Source organism: Papio anubis, chromosome 17, assembly GCF_008728515.1.
Source record: "Papio anubis isolate 15944 chromosome 17, Panubis1.0, whole genome shotgun sequence".
In the NCBI taxonomy this organism is placed as follows: domain Eukaryota; kingdom Metazoa; phylum Chordata; class Mammalia; order Primates; family Cercopithecidae; genus Papio; species Papio anubis.
In genome coordinates this window covers 28,704,225-28,729,238 of record NC_044992.1, presented here as the reverse complement: position 1 = coordinate 28,729,238, position 25,014 = coordinate 28,704,225, and the positions used below count along the sequence as shown (strand labels likewise).

Below are 25,014 nucleotides of genomic sequence, written 5' to 3'. Positions count from 1 at the left end.
GTGAAGGAGAAATAAAATCCTTTAAGACAAGCAAATGCTGAGTGATTTTTGTCACCACCAATCCTGCCTTACAAGAAGTCCTGAAGGAAGCGCTAAATATGGAGAGGAAAATCCTGTACCAGTCACTGCAAAAGCATACCAAAATGTAAAGATGATTGACACTATGAAGAAACTGCATCAACTAATTGGCAAAATAACCAGCTAACATAATAATGACAGAATCAAAATCACACATAACAGTATTAACCTTAAATGTAAACAGGCTAACTGCCCCAATTAAAAGACGCAGACTGGCAAATTGGACAAAAGAGTCAAGACCCATCAGTGTGCTGTATTCAGCACATCTCACATGCGAAGACACACATAGGCTCAAAATAAAGGGATGGTAGAATACTTACCAAGCAAATAGCAAGAAAAGAAAAGCAGAGGCTGCAATCCTAGTCTCTGATAAAACAGACTTTAAACCAACAAAGATAAAAAATGACAAAGAAAGACATTACATAATGGTAAAGGGATCAATGCAACAAGAAGAGCTAACTACCCTAAATATATATGCACCCAAAACAGGAGCACCCAGATTTATAAAGCAAGTTCTTAGAGACCTACAAAGAGACTTAAACTCCCACACAATAATAATGGGAGACTTTAACACCTCACTGTCAATATTAGACAGATCAACTTGACAGAAAATTAACAAGGATATTCAGGACTTGAACTCAGTTCTGGGCCAAGCGGACCTAATAGACATCTACAGAACTCTCCACCCCAACAGAATATACATTCTTCTCAGCACCACATAGCACTTATTCCAAAATAAAACACATAATTGGAAGTAAAACACTCCTCAGCAAGTGCCAAAGAACAGAAATCATAACAGTCTCTCAGACCACAGTGCAATCAAATTAGAAGTTCGGATTAAGAAACTCACTCAAAACTGCACAACTACATGGAAACTGAACAACCTGCTCCTGAATGACTACTAAGTAAATAATGAAATTAAGGCAGAAATAAATAAGTTATTTGAAACCAATGTGAACAAAGACAGAATGTACCAGAATCTCTGGGACACAGCTAAAGTAGTGTTTAGAGGGAAATTTATAGCACTAAATGTCCACGTCAGAAAGTGGGAAAGATCTAAAATCGACACCCTAACATCACAATTAAAAGAACTAGAGAAGCAAGAGCAAACAAATTCAAAAACCAAAAGAAGACAAGAAATAACTAAGATCAGAGCAGAACTGAAGGAGATAGAGACATGAAAAACTCTTCGAAAAATCAATGAATCCAGGTGCCGGTTTTTTGAAAAGATTAACAAAATAGATAGACCACTAGCCAGACTAATGAAGAAGAAAAGAGAGAGGATCAGATAGACATAATAAAAAATGATAAAGGGGATATCACCACTGATCCCACAGAAATACAAACTGTCATCAGAGAATACAATAAACACCTCTATGCAAATAAACCAGAAAATCTAGTAGAAATGCATAAATTCCTAGACATATACACCCTGCCAAGACTAAACCAGGAAGAAGTTGAATCCCTGAATAGACTAATAACAAGTTCTGAAGTGGAGGCAGTAATTAATAGACTACCAACCAAAAAAAGGGCAGGACCAGATGGATTCACAGCAGAATTCTACCAGAGGTACATAGAGGAGCTGATACCATTCCTTCTGAAACTATTCCAATCAATAGAAAAAGAGGGACTCCTCCCTAACTCATTTTATGAGGTCAGCATCATCCTGATACTAAAATCTGGCAGAGACACAACAAAAAAAAAGGAAATTTCAGGCCAATGTCCCTGATGAACATCAATGCGAAAATCCTCAATAAAATACTGGCAAACCGAATCCAGCAGCATGTCAAAAAGCTTATCCACGATGATCAAGTCGCCTTCATCCCTGGGATGCAAGACTGATTCAACATATGCAAGTCAGTAAATGTAATCCATCACATAAACAGAACCAATGACAAAAACTACATGATTATCTCAATAGATGCAGAAAAGGTCTTCGATAAAATTCAACAATACTTCATGCTAAAAATACTCAATAAACTAGTATTGATGGAACGTACTTCAAAATAATAAGAGTTATTTATGACAAACCCACAGCCAAAATCATACTGAGTGGGCAAAAGCTGAAAGCATTCCCTGTCAAGAAATGACAATATGTTGCGTAATCAACATATTGATTGGTGAATCTTGTGAAATCTATTCCTTATTTTCTTTCACTAAACAAATATGCATTTAATACTGTGTCAGACACCTCTGTACACCACTTCCATTCTATCAGCTTCATCTCTGACTCTAGCCACCACTACAGCAGCCAGTTGCATACAGTCTCTGCCCAGCTCAAGATAGTATAATCTGACAGCACCTCACCTTGTCCATCATGCACACCCCTCTTTTCCTGCACCGGGGATTCTCTGATGCTGAGGTGTAAGAAGCACATAAGAATCTGCTCAATACTCAGGCACATACAACCTGGAAGTCTGGACAAGTACTTCCTACCACACCTGAGTTTATGTTAATGAAGTGTCTCTTGGAAAGCCTTAAGGATGAGAGCTGGTTGCCATGGGAGCCAACCGTGAGAGGATTGGAACTTTCAGCCTCTACCCCCAAACTCCAGGGAGGGGAGAGAGGCTGGAGATTGATCTGATCACTAATGGTTAACGATTTAGTCAAGCATGCTTATGTAATAAAGCCTCCATAAAAACCTAAGAGAGTAGGGTTTAGAGAGTTTCCAGGTTGGTAAACTTGGAACAGTGTTCAGTGGAGGCGCTGAGAGAGTGGCACACCTGCATGGGACACAGAAGCTCCAAACCCACTCCCCATGTTTTGCCCTATGCATCTCACTGACCTGACTGTTCCTGAGTTGTATGCTTTATAATATAACCCTGTAAGTAAACTGTTCTTCTGAGTTCTGAAAGCTAGTTTAGTAATTACAGAACCTGAGGAGGGTGTCATGGGAAGTTCCGATGTGTAGCCAAGTCAAAGAGAACTTGTGGGTAACCTGGGGACCCACTATTTGAGATTGGCATCTGAAGTGGTGCCAGTCTCATGGGACTGAGCCCTTAACCTCTGTAGTCCATGCTAATACCAGGTAGTCTCAGAAGTGAAGCATTGAGAATAGTAGTAGAGAATAAATGGGAGTTTTCTTTTGAAGGAATAATAAGATTCTGGCTATATTTTTGAAATAAGGCAAAAATACTTACTAATGAATTAGATATGGGGTATGAGACAAAGAGAGGAGTCAAGGATATCTCCAGACACTGGACGAAGAATATTCCTTTCCAGAGACTAAGTGCAGAATTGAGAAGGAAGGCGGGCTACCCCCACAAGGGGATACTTTAGCTCCCATGTGCTCATCCTTGCCCTACACTCTACCCATTATCTTCTAGAGTAGTTCAGCTTATACTAGACAATCATGCTGTGTAAGTACACATCGTGGGCTGTCCATCACGGGATGTCGTATGAGCTGTGATTACCAACAGAGATCATAGTTCTACAAGTTGAAGTGTTCTCTCTGGTGGTCCCCATGTGTACAGGCTATTTGAGCATCTGAAGATGGTTAGCTCCTGAGGAAAAAAAAACTCCACTGTTTAGAGGATGAATGAATCTCCCAGGGGAAGGATCCATCATAAAGTATTTGCTGTCTCTGCCTGTACTTATTGGGACAATTCGGGAAGTCCACAAGGACAGTCCAAATCATCCTTGTCGTCTACTTCCTGTTGCATTCCCAGCATTGTTCTCATTTTAGAAAGAGCCTGTTAACTATCATAAGTCAAAAAACAGCATTCTGACCTCTGCCCTGGGACTTCCTGATCCTCCTCCTCTTATAAATACAAGGGCAGAGCTGGCATCCTGGGAGCCAGGAAGCAGTGAGCCCAGGAGTCCTCGGCCAGCCCTGTCTGCCCACCAGGAGGATGAAGGTCTCCGTGGCTGTCCTCTCCTGCCTCATGCTTGTTACTGCCCTTGGATCCCAGGCCAAGGTCACAAATGGTGAGTCCAGTGAGCTTTCTCCAAGGCGACCAGGTTCATGGTAACTCAAGCTCTGGGACAGAGACACATTGCCCTCCTGTCACTACTCACCTTCCCAGACATGGTCATGGTACTCATTTAAAAGCAGCGCCAGAATATAGACCTGGCTCTGTCTGCATGCTTTGGACCCTGGGAGGGGAATATACACATATGGCTGGTCCAATGTGGGGCCAATTACTTCCTTTTTCACAGCAAAATTATTTGATAGCTTCCCTTAGCTGACATAGGACTATTAAGTGCTAAATTAAAAGAAGTGTAGTAAAATTACAAATTTGTAGAAAGAAGCATAGAATTGTATGATGTTAAAACTGTTACATACCATCTAGCATCATCTATAATATCATTTTGGAGAAGAAATGGAACCAGCCACACAAGTGACTCAACCAAGGTCACCTAACCATCATATTTTTTTGTTTAACAAATGCACTTCTAGTACTTCCTATGTACAGGGCAGGCACTGTTCTAAGTGTCTTACAGATATTAACACATCAATTCTATCTAACAACCTTGTGGGAAATGTATTAGATAAAAAAATAAAAATGCAAATGTGTTACTTCTGTAGGGAGAAAACAAAACATCAATTTTTATATAGTTTTTCATATTATTATTGACATTTTACAAATGAGAAAACTGAGGCACAGAACCTTAGATAACTTGGTAGATCACACAACTAGTAAGTGGTGGAATTAAAATATGAGCTAATAAGGAAGTAGTTATGGAAAGACAAGGCCATTTAAGATCTTTTTTTACCTTACCCAAACCATATTACATATGCCTTATTACACATGCCTTATTACATATAATTCATTTAATGTAACCATATAAGAAATAAGTTGAAAACACTAGAAAGCAATTGGGGGACTAAGTTGGCAGCTGAATCGTTATTGCTAAGTCTTTATGTTTCAAAATGTTAAGTAAATATCAACTTTAAAGCTGGCCTTAAAATTATTAATAGTATATTTAATATAATCGTTAAATTATATTAAATGCATATTTAATGTGGTTATTAAGTTATATTAAAAGTATATTTAATATTGTTATTGAATTACATTAAAAGATATTTAATACAGTTATTAAATTATATTAAAAGTGTATTTATTTTTAATATATTAAAAGCATACTTATATATTATATTAAAAGATACATGCACATTTATGTTTATTGCAGCACTATTCATAATAGCAAAGACTTGGAACCAACCCAAGTGCCCATCAAGATAGACTGGATAAAGAAAATATGGCACATATACACCATGGAATACTATGCAGCCATAAAAAGAAATGAATTCATGTCCTTTGCAGGGACATGGGTAAAGCTGGAAACCATCATTCTCAGCAAACTAACACAGGAGCAGAAAGCCAAACACCACATGTTCTTACTCATAAGTGGGAGTTGAACACTGAGAACGCATGGACACAGGGAGGGGAACATCACACACGGGGGTCTGTTGGGGAGTGGAGGGAAAAAGGAGGGAGAGGATTAGGACGAATACCTGGTGCATGTGGAAGCCCTAGATAATGGGTTGATAGGTGCAGCAAACCACCATGGCACATGTATACCTATGTAATGAACCTGCACGTTCAGCACAGGATCCTAGAACTTAAAGTAAAATAAAAGTAAATTTAATTAATTTTTAAAAAAGAAAAAGTATATTCAATAGTTATTACGTTGTACTTAAAATATATTTAATATAATTATTAAATTATATTAAAAGTAAATATTTATTTTAATTTAATTTATTTTATTTTGAGATGGAGTCTCATTCTGTGGCCCAGGCTGGAGTACAGTGGCACAATCTTGGCTCACTGCAACCTCCACCTCCCAGGTTCAGACGATTCTCCTGCCTCAGCCTCCCTAGTAGCTGGAATTACAGGCACATGCCACCACACTCGGCTAATTTTTGTATTTTTAGTAGAGACGGGATTTCACCAGGTAGGCCAGGCTGGTCTCAAACTCCTGACCTCAAGTGATCTGCCCGCCTTGGTCTCCCAAAGTGCTGGAATTACAGGCATGAGCCACCGCACCCGGCCAAATTTTAAAGCTAACTTTATTCTGTGATACAGTCAATTGTGGAAATAAATTAACTTTGAGGATTAAAATTAAAAAGAAAGGAAAAAAGTGTAAAGCTTAGTTTCATTTGCCTAACAAGCATAAGGCAGCTCCACAATCCCATTTCCAAAGCACTTGGCGCTAGATGAATTTTGGAATGCAGAATTTCTCAGGTTTTAAAAAGTTAATATGATATGATGCAGCAATTCTATTTCTGGGTATATATCCAAAATAATTTAAAACAGGTACATGAAGAGATTTTTGTACACCCATATTTATAGCAGCGTTATTGATGACGATAGCCAAAACGTAGAAGCAAACTAAGTGCCCATCAAAAGGTTAGTAGATAAACAAAGTGTGATTCATACATACAATGGAATCTATTTGGCCTCAAAAAGTAAGGAGATTCCCTTGAATGTTGAAGTAAGAAAAAATAAAAATTTTAAAAAATTTAAGTAAGGAGATTCTGACACATGCTACAATATGGATGACCATCAAGGACATTATGCCAAGTGAAATAAACCAGTCGCAAAAGGACAAATAGCGTATGATTCCACTCACATGAGGTACTTAGAGCAATCAAATCCACAGAGACACGACCTAGACAGTGGTTGTCAGGGATTAAGGGGAGGAAGAATTGGGGAGTTGTTGTTTAATGAATACAGAGTTTCAGTTTCACAAAATGAACAAGTTCTCTGAATGAATGGTCATGAAAATTGCAGAGTTGTTTGAATGTATTTGATGCTATTGAACTGTAATCTTAAAATAGTTCAAAAGGCAAATTTTATATTTTATATATATATATATAACCACAATTTAAAAATGATTTAGTAAAAACTTAAACATATATTGATGGTACTTATCCCTGATGAGGCCTGGGAACAATATTTTAATCAAACACAGCAATCTCCTGTAACAAGCACATGAATATTTCTACTAACTGGGATGAATAATGACCATAATAGCTTCATTTCACTTAAGAGGATACCGTGCCACCATATGCGCTGATGAACGCCTCTCCGTTTCCAGAGTACTATGGATTCCAGAAATGTGTAGAGAGACTTGTAGACTGTGTCACATCATGTAGATATTCCATTAACTGAACCGTGTTAGATTTTGAGGTTGCTTTTAGTATTTCAGAGTCAACACAATGTTTTCATGTCTACATTTTCAAAAGGTCCCTGAAAAGTCTCAGGGCCCTAAAGGAATAAATGGGCCAGGAGACAGGCCTAGAACCCAGACAGGTGGTGGTGGTCCAGCTTCAGAGCCTTTCTGCCTCGGGAGGGGGATGAGCAACGGGGTGGGTGGAGATGCTGAAACAATGCTCTCACCCAGTGATTTCCTTCCCTGTCCTGTCTTTCTTCCAGATGCAGAGACAGGATTCATGATGTCAAAGCTTTCACTGGCAAATCCAGAAGTTCTGGACAGTAAGTGGTCAGATACGGCATATATTTAAAAGCAACCAGCAGGTGCAGGTCTGCACTATGGGATCCATTGTCCCTGTTTACAGTATGGGAGGAGAATGAGAGGGTCCTGAGGGTGGTGAACATCTCCAAGGAAGATCAGGATGGGCTAGGGGAACCCCCTCCATAGATGCCTTCCCTGTTCCCCTCTGGCTGCCCCAAGAGTCTGCTCCTTTGGGGCAGAAGGTGCTCTCTGATGCCTGCAGGTGTCTGCAGATGCCTTCCTTTTCTGGGGGAAATGCTCTTGGTCCTGCTGTGGCCCACCCTGAGTGCCCTCAGACACACAGCTCAACTCTGGTGAGGATCTGAAGCAGGGAGATGCCAGCAAGTGCCGGCCACAGAGGAGGAAACATCTCGTCCGCGCCACGTGCCTTCTCACCCTCCACAGTGCTCTGGAGGAGAAAGATTGGTCCTCAAACGACCCTTTCTCTTGTTGCAGGCTTTCACGCTATTAATGCTGACTGCTGCACCTCCTACATCCCAGGAAGCATCCCGTGTTCACTCTTGGAGAGTTACCTTGAAACGAGCAGCAAGTGCCCCAAGCCGGGTGTCATGTAAGTGCCAAGCTCACCAAACATGTGTTGAGGGAGAAGGACTCTGTAGCATCTTGCAGGGAGGACCTGATAGATGGGTGTCCATCAGGGCCCACCCTCTGGATCCTGCCAGGTATGGGGCATCTGTGTCCTTATGAGGATCCTGCAGGGCATCAGGGATGAGACATTCCCAGGGGAAAAAGGGTGGGGAAGGAAGAAGAAAGCAGGCACAAGTCTGCCCAAGGATGCTCGCATGAGTCACTACAGAGTCCCACAGGCTGAGGGGGATCACAAGAGGACACTGGCCCTGAGTTGCCATCAGCAGAGAATGGAAAAAAAGAAAGAAAAAACTGGCTGTGTTGACTGGGAAATCTGAGGGGCAGGGAGAATGGGGCCCCCTGTCCCCATGTGCTGGACACACCTCAGTTTGTAACCTTTCTCCCCCTTGTTCCCCAGCTTCCTCACCAAGAACGGGCGACGTTTATGTGTCAGTCCCAGTAATAAGCAAGTTCTGGCTTGCAGGATAATGCTGAAGCTGGCCACACGGATCAAGGCCAGGAAGAACTGAACTTGTCAAGGCGAAGGGATGCAAGTTGCCAGTTACCAACTTTCTTGCCTCAACCACCTTCCTGAATTATTTTTTTAAGAAGCATTTATTCTTGTGTTCTGGATTTAAGGCAATTCATCTAATAAAGAGTTTCTCACTTTTTTTGTGTGATAGGGTCTCTGTCACCCAGGCTGGAGTGCACTGGCACATCTTGCCTCACTGCAGCCTAACCTCCTGGGCTCAAGTAACCCACCTACCTCAGCCCTACAAGTAGCTGTGAAACAGGATGTTAGGACAGAGAAAAGAGACATCCAAGGTGGGGAAGCTCGACAGCAACACAGATTTATTGGACAGAGAAACCTGTGGAGGGGGAGCACCAGCAAGTGCTAGAGCCCCTGTCCTGCTTCCAGACTGGGACAATTATAGGTCTGGACGGGGAGGTGGGGCAGTGTGGCTAGCTGCCTGGCAGGATATAATAAGTGGGCCACTTCCTGCAGTCAGGCAGTGTGGCCTGGGATCTGTTTGGCAAAATGTTTTTCATGGCCTGAGTCCCCATGGAAGTTTCCTCCCTGATCAGGGTGTGCAAAACGGCAGGGGTTTACTTGATGGCGCCAGTTGGGCTAACACAGGAGATTTCCCTGACTCCCTCACAGGACTTGTGACAGAGGTGTGGCTTGTTTGCAAGGCTGCTACACACTTAAACCCCTTATGGGAGGGGGAACATGCAGACGGGCAGGTGCAGGAGCCAGGGTGAGTGCTTTTGGGCTCCAACCCCATTGTAGCATCTAGGAGTGCATTACAAGCAACGCCCTTTAGCAATTGCTTTTTGTGGATAGCTATTCCATTCAGTGGAGAGTCAGGATGACAGCCTTTTACACTCTCTTGGTACCCATGTCCTTGTCTGGCATCCAGGAAGAATCAGGTCACATCAGCTTGAAGGATGGTGAAGGTGGGGATTTTACTGAGTGATAGAGTTGGCTCTCAGAGGAATGGATGCAGGGCTGGAAAGGGGATGGAGTGGGAAGATGATCTTCCCCTGGAGTTCAGCCATCCCGCAGCTTGTCTACTCTCCCATCGTCCTCAGCCAAACTCCTCGTGACATTCAGATGCTCCTTCTCTTCTCTCCCTCTCTGCCATGCCATTTTGCTGCTCTGCTGCTCCTCTGTTCCTCTGCTTGTAGAGCTTGGGGGTTTATATGGGCACAGGATAGGGGTGTGGCAGGACACAGTGGTTTTGGAAAAGTCAACATTTGGGCATGAAAATAGGAATGCTTGCTCCCACTTAGGGCCATGGAATTCCAGGCTTCAGGGTGGGCCTTCGTTGGGGAACTGCCTCTTCTACCCCGGGTATTTCCTTGCCTGTATCTGTATCATTTCCCCCCTCTAAGAGGCCCATCTAATTGCCATTAGAATATGGACGATGATCAGTCTTAGCTACTTCCCGCTGATGGGAACATTATTTTGGGGAAAACAGAAGTCAGATTCCTCCCAGAGGTCTATATAAGGGTCCCTGGGGAAGGGGAGTCATCATCCAAGGCTCCAGTTGCCTGACCATTTGGAGTTTGATGACCTCAAACTTGAGAGAAAAAAACAAGTTTTACAAGGTGTTAAGTATGCATGGGTTAAACATGTGTATTATACAAGGAAATAATCTAGTGCCAAAGATTACAGAAATAGGGAATGTAATATACTAACAACATTGTACCCCAAGCTGTTTCACCTTGGTGAAAGAAATTAAGACTTGTAGGGGTGTGGTTAAATTTTAGAAGAAAGGTAACTGTTCTTGCCACGTTTGTAGGAGTTAACAGATGAACCTTGGGAGTCCTGGGGTTTGTGGGTTTGCACAGTGGCCCTTAAAGCTTCTGCCTCTTTCTCGTATTTCCCTATCTTTACTGTAAAAGACCAAGGTAGCCACTTTCAGGAGGTCTCCTAAAGTACTCCCTGATGCCAGGGCCTATTTCTGCAACTTACCCCTGATATCAGGGGCTGCCTGAGTAATAAATTTATCATTTAGGATTAGTTGTCTCTTGACGGAATCAGGACATAGAGACCTATGCTTTACAAAGGACCCTCTTAGCCTCCCCAAGAAGGCAGTGGAATTTGCATTAAATCCCTGGTCTATCATGGATATCTTGATATAGTGAAGAGGCTTAGTTCTAGCCCTACATAAGCCCTCTATTATGCACATCTGAAACTGTCTCCTCTTCCATTCTCCCATCTTGTCATTGGAATCCCATTTAGGGACATTCACTGATACTGCTTCTCTTCCAGTTGGATAATATTCGCCCCCTTTCCTGGGTGCTACATGTGATACAAACCTCATCCCCAGATCTCTCTGTCACTTGCAGAGTGGCCTGTTTCTCAGTGTTAGTCAGCGTTTGGTTCAAAGTAACATCACATCTTCCTAGGAGAGTTCAAATACTTGGGTTAAATTCTGGAAAGCCTCTATATATCTTTCAGGATCATCTGAAAGCTTGCCAACATCCCCCTCAATTTCCTTCAAGTTCTGTAGAGAGAAGGGCACCTGGACCTTACTGGGGCAAATTCACCAGGCATCTGTTGGAGGGGAAAGAATGAGACTGGGGCTTGTCTAGGGTGAGAATTTCTAGAAGGGGGCAAGTGAGAGACTGAAGCTGGATAGGGAGGATGGGGTGGACCTGGAGGAGCAGGGCTGAAGGGAGCTGGTTCCTCTGCTGGGGATACCTCTGGAATTTGTTTAGTTCCCTGGGATTGCCCCTTGCAGCCTCTCCCGAGATGGCAAATAGGTCTAGATTAATTCTACATTGTCAGCAAAGGTCTGGATTGCCCAGCAAGGTATAGAAAGCCTGCACATATGAGGCCTCAGAGCGTTTGCCCTCACGTTTACAGAAAAGCTGCCACTGCTGGATGGTATCAAAATGAACGGTTTCTTCCTGAGGCCAAGCCAGTCTTTCATAATTTGCCCAAACCTTTGTGCAGAGGGCTCTGAGCCATTTTCCTCCAGAGCCTAAGGGTCAAAGCAGTCCCAGTGGTTCAGGATACACTCCAGAGGAGTATAAGCTGGGAGTAGTGAAGACAGCTGATTGCCCATTCTGAAAGGCAAGAAATAGAGGTGATCCTCATTTCCTTCCCTTCTTTTAGTGATAACTCAGGTTGTGATGGAGAGAAAGCAGGCATCCCCCTTGCCTCTTCTGTCTTTTTATCCCCAAGTCCTAGTGACCTTGGCAGGTGCCATCCATGGGTGCCAAAGTGGCTTTTATTCATGTTAACCGGGGGGTCTGGGAGGTGAGAATATCCACTCTTACACAGTATGCCCTATTTCCCTTGCTGCCAACAATCTTTGAGCTCCCTGGGCCTCATCTGTGTCATGGAGCACGGCCTCCTTTCATGAAGCAAGGGTTTAGTCAGCAGGAATTGGTCCTTCCCATTTACATTGTGCTTGTTGCCCGGCTTTGGATCCCTCAGATCTGGTTTTCCTTTCTAGGGCCTCAACCTGAAGCCCTAGATTGAATATACCCTGCCCTCTTGGTACCCAGATCCTTGTCTGGCATCCAGGAAGAATCTGGTCATCGTTCAAGAAGACTTGAACGATGGTGAATGTGGAGATTTTATTGTGTGATGGATGTGGCTCTTATGGGATGAATGGGGAGCTGGAGAACGGATGAAGTGGGAAGATTATCTTCCCTTGGAGTTTAGCCATCCCGCAGCTGATCTCCTCTTCAACCGTCCCCAGCCGAACTTCTCCTGATATTCAGATGCTCCTTCTCATCTTTCCTTCTCTGCCACTGCCGTTCTTCTGTTCCTCTGCTCATGGAGTTTGGGGTTTAAGATCTGCCTCTTTTCTAAGATCCTGCCACCTCTCTCTTTCCTTTGGGTAAAAGTAATATTGGCTCTCTTTCCCTTCATGGAGGTCTAGCTGTCAGATGGACACAAGATAGGGGTGTGGCAGGCCAGAGTAGTCTTGGAAAAGGCAACATTTGGATGCAAAAACAGAAATGCCTTTTCCAATTTAGGGCTGTGGGTTCCCAGGCTTGAGGGTGGGGCATTTGCCAGGGAACTGCCCTCTTCTACCCAGTATTTCTCTGCCTCCTGTCCATATCAGCTGGGACTACAGGTACATGCCACCATACTCTGCTAATTCTTTTTTTTTTTTTGAAGAGACAGGATCTGATTATGTTGCCCAGGCTGGTCTTGATCTCTTAGGCTCAAGCGATCCTCCTGCCTCAGCCTCCCAAAGTGCTAGTATTACAGGTGTGAGCCACCATGCCCAGGCTTTACTTGAATTTTAAGAGGAAAAAGAAACTAAAGGAATTACTGAACTTTGGATAAGCATTATCTTCAAAACAAGAGACATCATAATACAATTTACAAAGCTAAAAATATTACTCATCCAATTTAGATTGAATATGCATCAAAGATGTATTTAACTCATTAGTGAGAGAACTATTAAAATAATTCAAAAATCATTTGAATAACAGAGATTTGTATAGTTTACTGGGGATGATGTTGTGAAATAAGTTTGTTAAATTAGAGCACACATTATTACCCTGTGGATAGGGCAATAGAAAAACCTGTAACTGTGGGATTATCTTTTTTAATAGACAGAAATCATTTGCATCTGGCTACACACACGTTTATAATTTAACATATACTTTCTCAGAATCTGGGGCCTGATCAATGGTAAACAGAAAATCAATCAAAAGTTCATTCCCCTACGGATTTAAGGAATCCCAGGGTGGGCCTTTTAGTCAACATTGTAATATGACCTTGAAAACCGTGCAGTCATCCTTTTACCTATTTCTTTCTTTTTTTTTTTTTCCGAAACAGAATCTTGCTCTGTCACCTAGGCTGGAGTGCAGTGGTGTAATCTCGGCTCACTGCAACCTCTGCCTCACGGGTTCAAGCGATTCTCCTGCCTCAGCCTCCCTAGCAGCTGGGATTACAGGCACCGGCCACTATGGCCGGTTAATTTTTGTATTTTTAGTAGAGATGAGGTTTCACCATGTTGGCCAGGCTGGTCTCAAACTCCTGACCTCGTGATCTGCCTGCCTTGGCCTCCCAAAGTGCTAGGATTACTGGTGTGAGCCACCGCGCCTGGCCCCTTTTACCTATTTCTAAGTTTTTTATTAGGTGTAAATTTAGTTTGCAGGGCAAGTTATTCGAGTTACTGGTGGCAAATCTGTACAGGTCTGCAGCAACCTCAATTCTTCCCTCCTCAGGAGAAAGAATTCAAATGAGGAGCCCAAGTGAGAAGAGACTGAGGAAGTGTTAGAGCAGGAGTGAAAGTTTATTAAGAAGCTTTACAGGCCGGGTGTGGTGGCTCATACCTGTAATCCCAGCACTTTGGAAGGCCTAAGTGGGAGGGTCACTTGAAGTCAGGAGTTCGAGACCAGCCTGTTCAACTTAGTGAAACACCATCTCCAATAAAAATTAGCTGGGTGTGGTGGCAGGCACCTGTAACCCAAGCTACACGGGAGGCTGAGACAGGAGAACTGCTTGAGCCCAGGAGGCAGAGGTTGCAGTGAATCGAGACCATGCCACTGCACTCCAGCCTGGGTGACAGAGTGGGACTCTATCTCAAAAAAAAAAAAAAGAAAAAGAAAAAAAAGAAGAGAAAAAGGTTTAGAGCAGGAATAAAAAGAAAGTAAAGTACGTTTGGAAGAGGGCCAAGCAGAGACACTTTGGAGGTCAAGTGTGGGGTTTGACCTTTTGAATTGGGGTTTTACATGTTGGCATACTTCTGGGGTCTTGGGTCCCTTCTCCCCGATTCTTCCCTTGGGGTGGGAAGCACTAGCGCAACGCCCTGCTTGGGAGGGGAGCATGTGCAGTGTGTTTACTGGAGATGTATGCATGCTCACTTGAGGTGTTCTTCCCTTTACTGATAGAATGCCCCCAGAACATCCTATACGAGTTAAACGCCACCATTTTGTCTTTTGGTGCGCATGCGTGAGCTCACTCGCCCAACTCCTGGGATCTTAGCAGGAAGCTGCTGATGACCAGTTTCAGGTTTTTTCTATCTATAGGCACAGCCTTTCCCTGGTGCTAGCTGCAACCAATTATTATTCTAGAGAGACAGTTAACAACTCCCTGATCATCACCTTATGGTCGCCTGACATTTCTGGTTGGGAGGAGCCTCTCCTGCCCTGTTTATGTACGACTAGCTACCTACAGTAACAATTTGTAAAAGATTTCACCTCTAAACTTAAAGAACATTTTTCTTAATTTAGTTTTCTACATTTAAAGATGTAGTTAATATTACTTACATATACATCTCTATTAAAGTATATAAATGTATATGTACAATTAGTACACCTTGGAAAACTGTCTCATAAAATTCAAAAGACAGCACTGAATTCTAAACAATTCTAAACAACAAAATATTTTTTATTTGAAAAAAATGTTTAAGCTCTATGCTTACTTTTAGTGTGACTTGTCTAAGAAATCAATAGGAGAAAACTGATCAATAACCAAATAACCTTTATAACACTGAATCACAACTGTGTTAGAAGAACACCCCAAGAGGATGATAAAAGCTTGGAATTATTATAACCCTAAGAAAGTAAACACAAATTCACATTACATCTTATCTCCTCCCTACTAAAAGAGCTAATCTTTTTTTTTTTTTTTTTTTTTTTTTTTTTTTTTTTTTTTTTGGTAGGAGTCTTCCTCTCTGTGTCGCCCAGGCTGGAGTGCAGTGGCCTTGATCTCGGCTCACTGCAAGCTCTGCCTCGAGGGTCAGCCATTCTCCCTGCCTCCAGTACCCAAGTAGCTGGGACTACGAGCCAGCCACCCGGCGCCCGGCTAATTTTGTGTTTAGTAGAGGCGGGGGTTTCACCGTGTTAGCCAAGGATGGTCTCGATCTCCTGACCTCGTGATCTGCCCGCCTCGGCCTCCCAAAGTGCAGGGATTACAGGCGTGAGCCACCGCGCCCGGCCTAAAAGAGCTAATCTTGAAGTGTTAACTACAGTTTAGGAAACAGTGTTTTGGCTGGGTGTGGTGGCTCACACCTGTAATCCCAGCACTTTGGGAGGCTGAGGTGGGACGATCACTTGAGCCCAGGAGTTGGAGGTTACAGTGAGCTATGGTTAAGCCACTGCATCCCAGTCTGGGTGATAAAGCAAGACCTAGATCAAGAAAAAAATTTTAAAACAAAAATAAAAACTCTCTTTTATCATTCGCCCAGATGACACAACATTGTCATTTACTTAATATTTAACCCACGATAACCTCATGTAGATTCTTATTTTCCAACAATTTTTAATGGACCTTGTTAAATCAACTTTAGCCTTAAGCTACCTTCTCACTTATTTTAAGTTCAGCCTAAAGGTTTCTCTGTACATAGTGAACTGTAACCTGAATAGAGGTGTAAACAGGCTGTAACCGACTCTTGTGCCAATCACTGAGTTTTGGCCAATCAAAGGGGGCCAACTATTCAAACCATGTTTGAATAAGGTAAACGCCCAGCTATAATAAATTCAGCTGTTTCTGTACCTCACTTCCGTTTTCTGTGATCACTTTTCTTTTTCTGTCTATAAATCTACCATGCGGCTGTGCTGGAGTCTCTATGAACCTACTCTGGCTCAAGAGGTTACCTTATTTGCGAATTGTTCTTTGTTCAGTTAAACTCTGTTAAATTTAATTTGGCTAAGGTTTTTAACAACCTTTTCTCTTATTAACCAAGAAAGAAATACTTGTCTTCCTTTCATTATCATCATTCTGCATTTGTACTTGCAGACTCACACCATTTGTTTTATGGTAATGAAACCAACTTTGCAAAAATTATAACAGTGAGAAAACCATGACAACGGGAAGATCTGATCTAGCCCACTCCCTTCTTGCCTTTAGCTTTCAAGCTGCCAGACATTTAGTTTATAGTGTAAATGATTAGCCCTTCCCCAAAACTCAACCACTTTTGTAAAGCTAATGAAAGACTACCAGGCTAGGAGGATAGAGGAGCCTGAATTTTGCTAAGGAGAAAGTGTAGACGTAAATGATTGCCAGCCATTGTTGTGGAGGTCACAAGATATGCAACTTCCCCAATTTCTCTGCAGATAACATCACTATTGTAGAACCTAAGATTGGCCTTCTGAGATATCCTTTCAGGATGTTTTTTTGCATTGAGACACTGATGATGGCTCCAGCTGGACCCACCAACAGCTCCTGCGGCACCACCCAGAAGCCATTCAGCCTACAGGAGATGAATTTCCCACACTTCTATGATTGCACCCCCCAAGCAGTCAGCAGCAAGCGTCCTTTGAAAGCGTCCACATTCATCCCCTCCCCCAAACTACCTTTCAAAAACCTTTAATCTGTGAGCCTTCGATGAGATTGATCTGAGTAATAACTCTTTACTGCAATGTGATGGTTTTTGTGCAGCAGGTACAGTAACTATCTCATCCTTGAAGACATTCTTCAAGGACCTTGTAACTGTACACTTGGAAGTTTGTTAAGGGGGTAAATGTCATGATATGTGACTGATTTGTTTTGTTTTGTTTTTTGTTTTGTTTTGACACAGGGTCTCACTCTGTCACCCAGGATGGAGTACAGTGGCGTGATCATAGATCACTGCAGCCTGAAGCACGCCCAGGCACAAGAAATCCTCCTGCCTCGGACTCTCAAGTAACTGAGACTGTAGACATGTGCCACCAAGCCTGGCTTTTTTTTTTTTTTTTTTTTTTTTTTTTTTTAGTAGAAACGAGGTCTTGCTATGTTGCTCAGGCTGGTCTGGAGCTCCTGAGCTCAAGCTTAAGTGCTGGGATTACAGGCATGAGCCACTGCACCTGGACATGTTTTTTAATGCCTGTCACACACACACACACACACACACACACACACACACCCCTTGTTGTATGGGGGCAGAGGAATGAGGAGAACCATTAAGTAAATAAGCATTTAAAATAGAATGTGACTGGTGCTATCATAGATTTATGCTGAGAGATGCTGTGGAAACACTGAAAAGGGACACCTGGCCCAGCCTAGTGGGAGCCAGAGCCGAGAAGTCTTTCTGGCAGAGGTGACTGCTAAGTAGAGTTAATGGGTTGCTAGGAATTCGTATTGCACAGGGCCAATTTATCCATTAGGCATTTAGTATTGGGGTCCTGAAAAAAAATTCACTCCAAAAGAAAAAAGTATAAAATCTAAATTAATAGGTGCATCACTATTTAAACTTAATATGCATTTAAATGCCATTATGTTAGAAAATAGAGGAGTTGTGCATATAAGGAGAACCCTATTCTGAAGGACTTTCTACACTCACACACAAACTTTGGAGCTGACTCAAGTCCATGAGAAGCCACTGGCAGATTCTGTTTGAAAAATCACAGCCAAGTTCGCAGATTAGAGAATGCCCTCTGGTGGCCACCCTTTAGCATCAGCTTTGAAGGCACTTGAAAGTTCAAGATGGGGTGGTTAGTACTTGACATGGCATCATCAGTGCTTGGGAAGGTCTTTTGGCCTCTAATCTTGAGACTTTCCAGTTCTCCATTTTGGTGGCCAGCTTGACTGGTTCTTACCTTTGAAGTCCCTTTGTTTGGGAGGCCAAGGCAGGTGGATCACCTGAGGTCAGCCTGACTAACATGGTGAACAAAATACTAAAAATACTACTAAAAATACAAAATTAGCCGAGTGTGGTGGCACATGCCTGTAATCCCAGCTACTCGGGATGCTGAGGCAGGAGAATTGCTTGAACCCGGAAGGCAGAATTTGCAATGAGCAAGATTGCACCACTGCACTCCAGCCTGGGCAATAAGAGCAAAACTCCACTTCAAAAAAAAAAAAATTCCCTTTGTTATAGTAGGTAGTTATTCAGACATGAGCAGGGCAGGAGAGCCCCCTGCCCCACCAGGAATGTCAGACAACCATCAGGTGATGGTCAGGCAGATGTTACACTGTCTCTCTAAAATAGTAATTGGTCAAAGCCAGCACCAGCAAAGGCAGTCTCCCTATAGATAGAAATATCTGAAACTGGTGATCAACAGTTTCCCGATAAGATCTCAGGGGTCGGGCAAGTAGGCTCAAGTATGTGCACTAAGAGGCAAAATGTCAGAGTTCAACTGGTATGTGATCTAGGAACACTTGACTGGTCAAGAAGGAATGCTTCAAGTGAGCATGTGTACAGCTCCAGTAAACACACTGTGCATGCAGCCCCTCCCACGTGCTGGGAGACCACTGCGCATGCGGAATGCCAGCAAAAAAAAAACAAACAAACAAACAAACAAAAAAACCGCAATCCAAAGGTCAAACCAGGCACTTGAATCTCTCAAATCACCTGCTTGGCACTTTTCCAAGTGTTCTTTACTTTCATTGCTGCCCTAAATCTTGTCTCGGTCTCTCACTCTGCCTTATGCCCCTCAGTTGAATTCTTTCTTCTGAGGGGGCAAGAATTGAGGCTGCTGCAGACTGATATGGATTCGGCACTGCTAACACCTACTGGTTGGGACTACAGGAATAGAACTAGAAATGGAAAAAAGATAGCATTCACCACATCCCAATCCTGAATCCAAGAGTCTGAGATAGTCCCCTACTCCTATCCCAGGCTTAGAGGATTAGATGAATCTCCTGAAAGGAAGACTCTTCCTTGAAACATTTCTTTCTATCTGCCTGTAGCTATTGGGATAGTTCGGGAAATCCACAGGGACAGTTCAAGTCACCTTTGTCCTCTACTTTCTGTTGCATTCTCAGCCTTGTTCTCTTTTCAGAAACTGCTTGGTAACTATTATATAGCTAAAGAAGAGCATTCTGACCTCTGCCCTGGGACTTCCTGGATCCTCCCCTTCTTGTAAATACAAGGGCAGAGCTGGCATCCCGGGGAGCCAGGAAGCAGTGAGCCCAGGAGTCTCGGCCAGCCCTGCCTGCCCACCAGGAGGATGAAGGTCTCCGTGGCTGTCCTCTCCTGCCTCATGCTTGTTGCTGCCCTTGGATCCCAGGCCCAGGTCACAAATGGTGAGTCCAGTGAGCTTTCTTCCAGGCAACCAGGTCCATGGTAACTCAGGCTCTGGGACAGAGACACATTGTGACTACTCTCCAGCCCAGACATGGTTGTGGAACTTATTTAAAAACCACCAGCAGAGTGTAGACCTGGCTCTGTCTGCAGCCTTTGGATCCTTGGAGGGGGAAATGTATACACGTGACTGGTCCCATTTGGGGCCAATTATTTCCCTTTTCACAGCAAAAATTATCTGATTCTTTCTCGTAGCTGATATTTTAGCTGGAACAAAAGAACTGTAATTAAATTGTAAATTTGTAAAAAGAATCATAGAAGTTTACAGTGCTAGAACTGCTATCTACCATCTGGTGTAAAATTGTGATTTGGGAGAGGAAAAGGAACCAGCTAGGTAAGTGACTCACCCATGATCACTGTCTCATTTGTTCCTGTGGAATCTTAATTTGTGGCAGTGAATGTCAACACAAAGAGGCCAATGACATTGCAAAAAGAATGTATTATTTACATTTCCCAAGAGAAGGAGGTACACTGTGCCACACAGGGCCCCAAGGGAAGCATCCAGGGCAGGAGTCACAATCAGGAGAGAAGGGACGACCTATGCCAGAACCTTTATTGGGGTTTCCAGGGGGAAAGCAAGGCAGCCCAGAGCATAGGGTTTAGGGCTAGGTAGTCTGAACAAGCCTTTCAGGCTTTGGGATATAGGGATAGTCTCTAGTTGTCTAGTACTCATCCTTAGGATGACTTAGAACCACGGAAATGCTGGCTTGGTGTGTGAGAGTTAGCAAAGGAGGTGGCTGGGCACATGGGCTCAGGATTTGTTGACTTGTATATGAAAGGTCTAAACCCTTTGCTATCTCTATGCATTGGTTAGCCCTGCAACGGGCAGTCTCTCCCCAGCTGTCAAGACTTTTTTTTTTTTTTTTTTTTTTTTTTTTTTTTTGAGACGGAGTTTCGCTCTGTCTCCCAGGCTGGAGTGCAGTGGCAAGATCTCGGATCACTGCAACCTCCACCTCCTAGGTTCAGTTGATTATCCTTCCTCAGCCTATGAAGTAGTTGGGATTAAGGCACGCACCACCAAGTCCAGCTGATTTTTGTATTTTTTTTTAGTAGAGACGGGGTTTCGCCTTGTTGGCCAGACTAGTCTTGAACTCCCGGCCTCAGGTGATCTGCCCAGCTCGGCTTCCCAAAGTGTTGGGATTACAGGTGTGAGCCATCGTGCCTGACCACTGTAAAGATATTTTTTTTCTTTTTTCTTGAGACGGAGTCTCGCTCTGTCGCCCAGGCTGAAGTGCAGTGGCGTGATCTCAGCTCACTGCAAGCTCCGCCTCCCGTTTTCACGCCGTTCTCCTTCCTCAGCCTCCTGAGTAGCTGGGACTACAGGCGCCCGCCACCACGCCTGGCTAATTTTTTGTGTTTTTAGTAGAGATGGGGTTTCACCATGTTAACCAGGATGGTCTCAATCTCCTGACCTTGTGATCCACCCACCTTGGCCTCCCAAAGTTCTGGGATTACAGACTTGAGCCACCGCACCTGGCCGCATTTTTCTATTTAGCATAATACAGGTATGCAATCCCTTATCAAAATCCTATCAGGCTAGATGTATTTTGGAATACAGAATTTCTCTGGTTTTCAAAAGGTAATACAAGCTAGGCATGGTGGCTCACCTATAATCCCAGCACTTTGGGAGGCTGAGCCAGGAAAATTGCTTGACCCCAGGAGTTCAAGACCAGCCTGGGCATCACATCAAGACCTCATCACTACAAAAAGTTAAACTATTGGCTAGGGATTGTGGCTCGCACCTGTAATCCCACCTTCTCAGGAGGCTGAGGCAAGAGGATCACTTGAGCCCAGGACCTCGAGGCTGCGGTGAGTTATGATCATACCACTGTGCCCCAGCCTGGGTGACAGAACAAGACCCTGTCTCAATTTAAAAAAAAAAAAAAAAAAAAAGTAATTCATACCTAGATGGTACTTATCCTTGGTGGGGCCAAGGAAGACTGTTTCAATCAAACACAGCAATCTTTCTACAGCAAACACATGAATATTTCTGCTAACTGGGATGAATAAAGACCATAATAGACTCACTTCACTTAAGGGGATACTGTGCCACCATATGCGCTGATAAAACCTTTCAGTTTTCAGAGCCCTATAATAAAAAAATATTCCAGAAATGTGTAGAAAGACTTGTAGACTGTGTCACATCATGTAGATATTCCATTAACTGAACCGTGTTAGGTTCAGTTGCTTTTAGTATTTCAGAGTCAATACAAAGTTTTCATGTCTACATTTTCAAAAGGTCCCTGAAAAGTCTCAGGGCCCTAAAGGAATAAATGGGCCAGGAGACAGGCCTAGAACCCAGACAGGTGGTGGTGGTCCAGCTTCAGAGCCTTTCTGCCTCAGGAGGGGGATGAGCAATGGGGTGGGTGGAGATGCTGAAACATACTGCTGCCGCCCAGTGATTTCCTTCCCGGTCCTGTTTCTTCCAGATGCAGAGACAGAGTTCATGTCAAAGCTTCTACTGAAAAATCCAGTAGTTCTGAGCAGTAAGTGATGAGATACAGCATATATTTAAAAGCAACCAGCAGGTGCAGGTCTGCACTATGGAATCCATTGTCCCTGTTTACAGAACAGGAGGAGAATGAGAGGGTCGTGAGGGTGGTGAACATCTCCAAGGAAGATCAAGATGGGCTAGGGGGACCCCCTCCATAAATGCTTTCTCTGTTCCCCTCTGGCTGCCCCAAGAGCCTGCTCCTTTGGAGAAGAAGGTGCTCTCTGGTGTCTGCAGGTGTCTGCAGATGCCTTCCCCTTCTGAGGGAAATGTTTCTGGTCCTGCTGTGGCCCACCCTGTGCCTCAGACACACCGCACAACCCTGGGGAGGGTCTGAAGCAGGGAGATGCCAGCAAGTGCTGGCCACGGAGGGGAAACATGTCTTCCGAGGCTTACGCCTTCTCATCCTGCACAGTGCTTTCAAGGAGAAAGATTGGCCCTCAAATGACCCTTTCTCTTGCTGCAGGCTTTCACCTTGCTACTGACTGCTGCATCTCCTACATCTCACAAAGCATCCCGTGTTCGCTCATGGAAAGTTATTTTGAAACGAGCAGCGAGTGCTCCAAGCCGGGTGTCATGTAAGTGCCAAGCTCATCAACCATGTGTTGGGGAAGAAGCAGCCCACAACGTCTTGCAGGGAGGACCCGATGGATGGGCGTCCATTGGGTTCCACCCTCTGGATCCTGCCAGGTACGGGGCAGCTGTGTCCTTACGAGGATCCTGCAGGGCATCAGGGATGAGACACTCCCAATGGAGAGGAGATAGGGAAGGAAGAAGAAAGCAGGCACAAGGCTGCCCAAGGACACTTCCTTGAGTCATTAAGGAGTCCCACAGGCTGAGAGGGTCTCAAGAGGACACTGTCCCTGAGCTGCCATCAGCAGAGAAAGGAAAAAACAAGCTGTGTTGACTGGGAAATCTGAGGAGCAGGGAGGATGGGGCCCCCTGTCTCCCTCTGCTTGGGAGAAAGTTTGTAATCTTTCTCTCCCTTATTCCCCAGCTTCCTCACCAAGAAGGGGCGACAAGTCTGTGCCAAACCCAGTGGTCCGGGAGTTCAGAATTGCATGAAAAAGCTGAAGTCCTAACCAATATAATAATAAAGAGACAAAAGAGGCCAGCCAACCACCTCCAACACCTCCTGTGAGTTTCTTGGCCTGAATTACTTTAAATATATATATATTGTTGTGTCTGGTAATGGAAGTCACGCATCTAATAAAGAGTATTCAATTTTTAACTTTGCTTGAGTTTTAAGAGGAAATAAACTAATATAAAACTGAAGAAACTGCTAAGCCCCAACAGGATTAAATACAAATTCACTTTATATCTCATCTTCTCCTTTCTACTGAAATAACTAATCTTCAAAGGCTTGGTTACAATTTCAAGAAAGCTTCTTTTACTCCATCATTTGCCCAGTTCACACCATTTTCTAGTGTACTTAACATTTGATCCATTATAATCCCATAACAATTCTTCTTTTTTTCCACGATTTCCTTTTGATATTTTTCTATTAACCAAAAGAGAAATACTTTTTGTTTCCTTATCATTCCATATTTGCACTTGCATATTTACACCATCTGTTTCATGGTAACTACTTCATTCTTTGAGACAGTCTCCAAGGACCTTCTAACTTCCTATTCCAACTTGCAGAAATGCTTTCTAGACCTGCCAAAATAATAATAATAATAATAATAATAATAATAATAATAATGTCATACTGGGATTTCTTCTCATTACACACCTGAGTTCATTCCACCATGACAGGCAGCCCACAACTTCCTCTTCCTCTTCCTTCCTTCCTAAAATGGTTTATTTTTCATTTTGCTAGAATATCCTTGAACTGCCTTCTGCTTTAAAAGGTGACAAAGGCAAACACTCTCCTTTGCTCCATAGGTGCCAGGGCAGGCATCCCCAACTCAGGCTTGGCCAATCTATGCTCCCTTCCAGAGATCTGAGCCTGGAACAAGTGTTGCAGAGAAGCAGAAAAAGAGAGGACTCCATCCAGGTGACACTGGTGGTGGCAACAGCTTCCAGATTCTGGAAGCAGCAGTGCCAGCACACATACCCCATGACCAGTGCTGGAGGTCAGCAATGCTAACCGCAATGCCCAGCAGCAGTGACAGCATTCACACCAGTTGACTCTTGTGGCATGATTTTGGATGTGGCATTGGAGCTGGTCTCTCTAGGATTCTACCTCCGCCTCCCAAGTTCAAGCAATTCTCCTGCCTCAGCCTCCCTAGTAGCTGGGATTACAGGCGCCCGCCACCACACCCGGCTAATTTCTGTATTTTTAGTACAGACAGGGTTTCGCCATGTTGGCCAGGCTGGTCTTGAACTCCTAACCTCAGATGATCTACCCACCTTGGCCTCCCAAAGTACTGGGATTACAGGCATGAACCACTGCACTCAGCCTCTACCTAGTTTCCAAGTCTTCCTGACACTACCCAAAATCTTTTCAGTAAAGTCCTTTTTGCTTAATCAACCAGAGTCAGTTTCTATTGCTGTCCAACAAAAAACTCCAACTGATACGAACAATAAACTTTCTGGGACTTTGAAGGTCTAAAAACCTTGTTCTTAAAGTTTGAAAATGGTTCAACTGAATATGAAAGTTCATGTTGAAAATAATTTTCTCTCAGAACAATGTAGACATTCTTCAATTGTCTTCTAGCATCTCAGACAGGGCCAAAATTCCAAAGCCAGTTGATTTCTTATTCCTTAGTAAGAAAAAAAAATTTCAGACCCTCTGGGAATTTTTAGAATATTTTTCTTTTTCTATTTTCTTTATCTTTATAATTTCAACTTTTATTTTGGATTCAGGGGTTACATGTGCAGGTTTGTTACCTGGGTATATTGCATGAAGTCTGGGGTAAGTTGATCCCATCACCTAGGTACTGAGCATAGTACCCAATAGTTTTT

General features: G+C 43.5%; 2 protein-coding genes and 1 long non-coding RNA gene across 3 annotated transcripts; 2 read left to right on the top strand and 1 right to left on the bottom strand.

The window, feature by feature from the left end:
* Window positions 1–2,131: 2,131 nt before the first annotated feature.
* Window positions 2,132–8,798, top strand: LOC101026878 (C-C motif chemokine 23). Its single transcript, XM_003912644.4, has 4 exons — window positions 2,132–4,005; window positions 7,461–7,520; window positions 7,996–8,110; window positions 8,546–8,798. The coding sequence occupies exons 1-4, from the start codon at window positions 3,930–3,932 to the stop codon at window positions 8,655–8,657; spliced, it is 363 nt and encodes a 120-aa protein (XP_003912693.1). The 5' UTR covers window positions 2,132–3,929; the 3' UTR covers window positions 8,658–8,798.
* Window positions 8,799–8,900: 102 nt separating this feature from the next.
* Window positions 8,901–19,441, bottom strand: LOC108582631. The gene is made up of 3 exons (XR_002518064.2): window positions 19,357–19,441; window positions 10,954–12,418; window positions 8,901–9,818 (listed from the first exon to the last, which is right to left on the bottom strand). It is a non-coding gene; the product is annotated as an uncharacterized LOC108582631 (long non-coding RNA).
* CCL15 (C-C motif chemokine ligand 15) lies at window positions 18,893–23,335 on the top strand. The gene is made up of 4 exons (XM_003912646.3): window positions 18,893–19,555; window positions 22,043–22,099; window positions 22,571–22,682; window positions 23,102–23,335. Exons 1-4 carry the CDS (start codon window positions 19,480–19,482, stop codon window positions 23,184–23,186), a joined length of 330 nt encoding a protein of 109 aa, XP_003912695.1. The 5' UTR covers window positions 18,893–19,479; the 3' UTR covers window positions 23,187–23,335.
* The last annotated feature ends 1,679 nt before the right edge of the window (window positions 23,336–25,014 follow it).

Coding starts and splice junctions, on each gene's coding strand:
- LOC101026878 (XM_003912644.4), top strand. CDS start 3,930: ATGAAGGTCTCCGTGGCTGTCCTCTCCTGCCTCATGCTTGTTACTGCC. Junction 4,006..7,460: donor CCAGGCCAAGGTCACAAATG/GTGAGTCCAGTG, acceptor TCTTTCTTCCAG/ATGCAGAGACAGGATTCATG. Junction 8,111..8,545: donor TGCCCCAAGCCGGGTGTCAT/GTAAGTGCCAAG, acceptor CTTGTTCCCCAG/CTTCCTCACCAAGAACGGGC.
- CCL15 (XM_003912646.3), top strand. CDS start 19,480: ATGAAGGTCTCCGTGGCTGTCCTCTCCTGCCTCATGCTTGTTGCTGCC. Junction 19,556..22,042: donor CCAGGCCCAGGTCACAAATG/GTGAGTCCAGTG, acceptor TGTTTCTTCCAG/ATGCAGAGACAGAGTTCATG. Junction 22,100..22,570: donor AAATCCAGTAGTTCTGAGCA/GTAAGTGATGAG, acceptor CTCTTGCTGCAG/GCTTTCACCTTGCTACTGAC.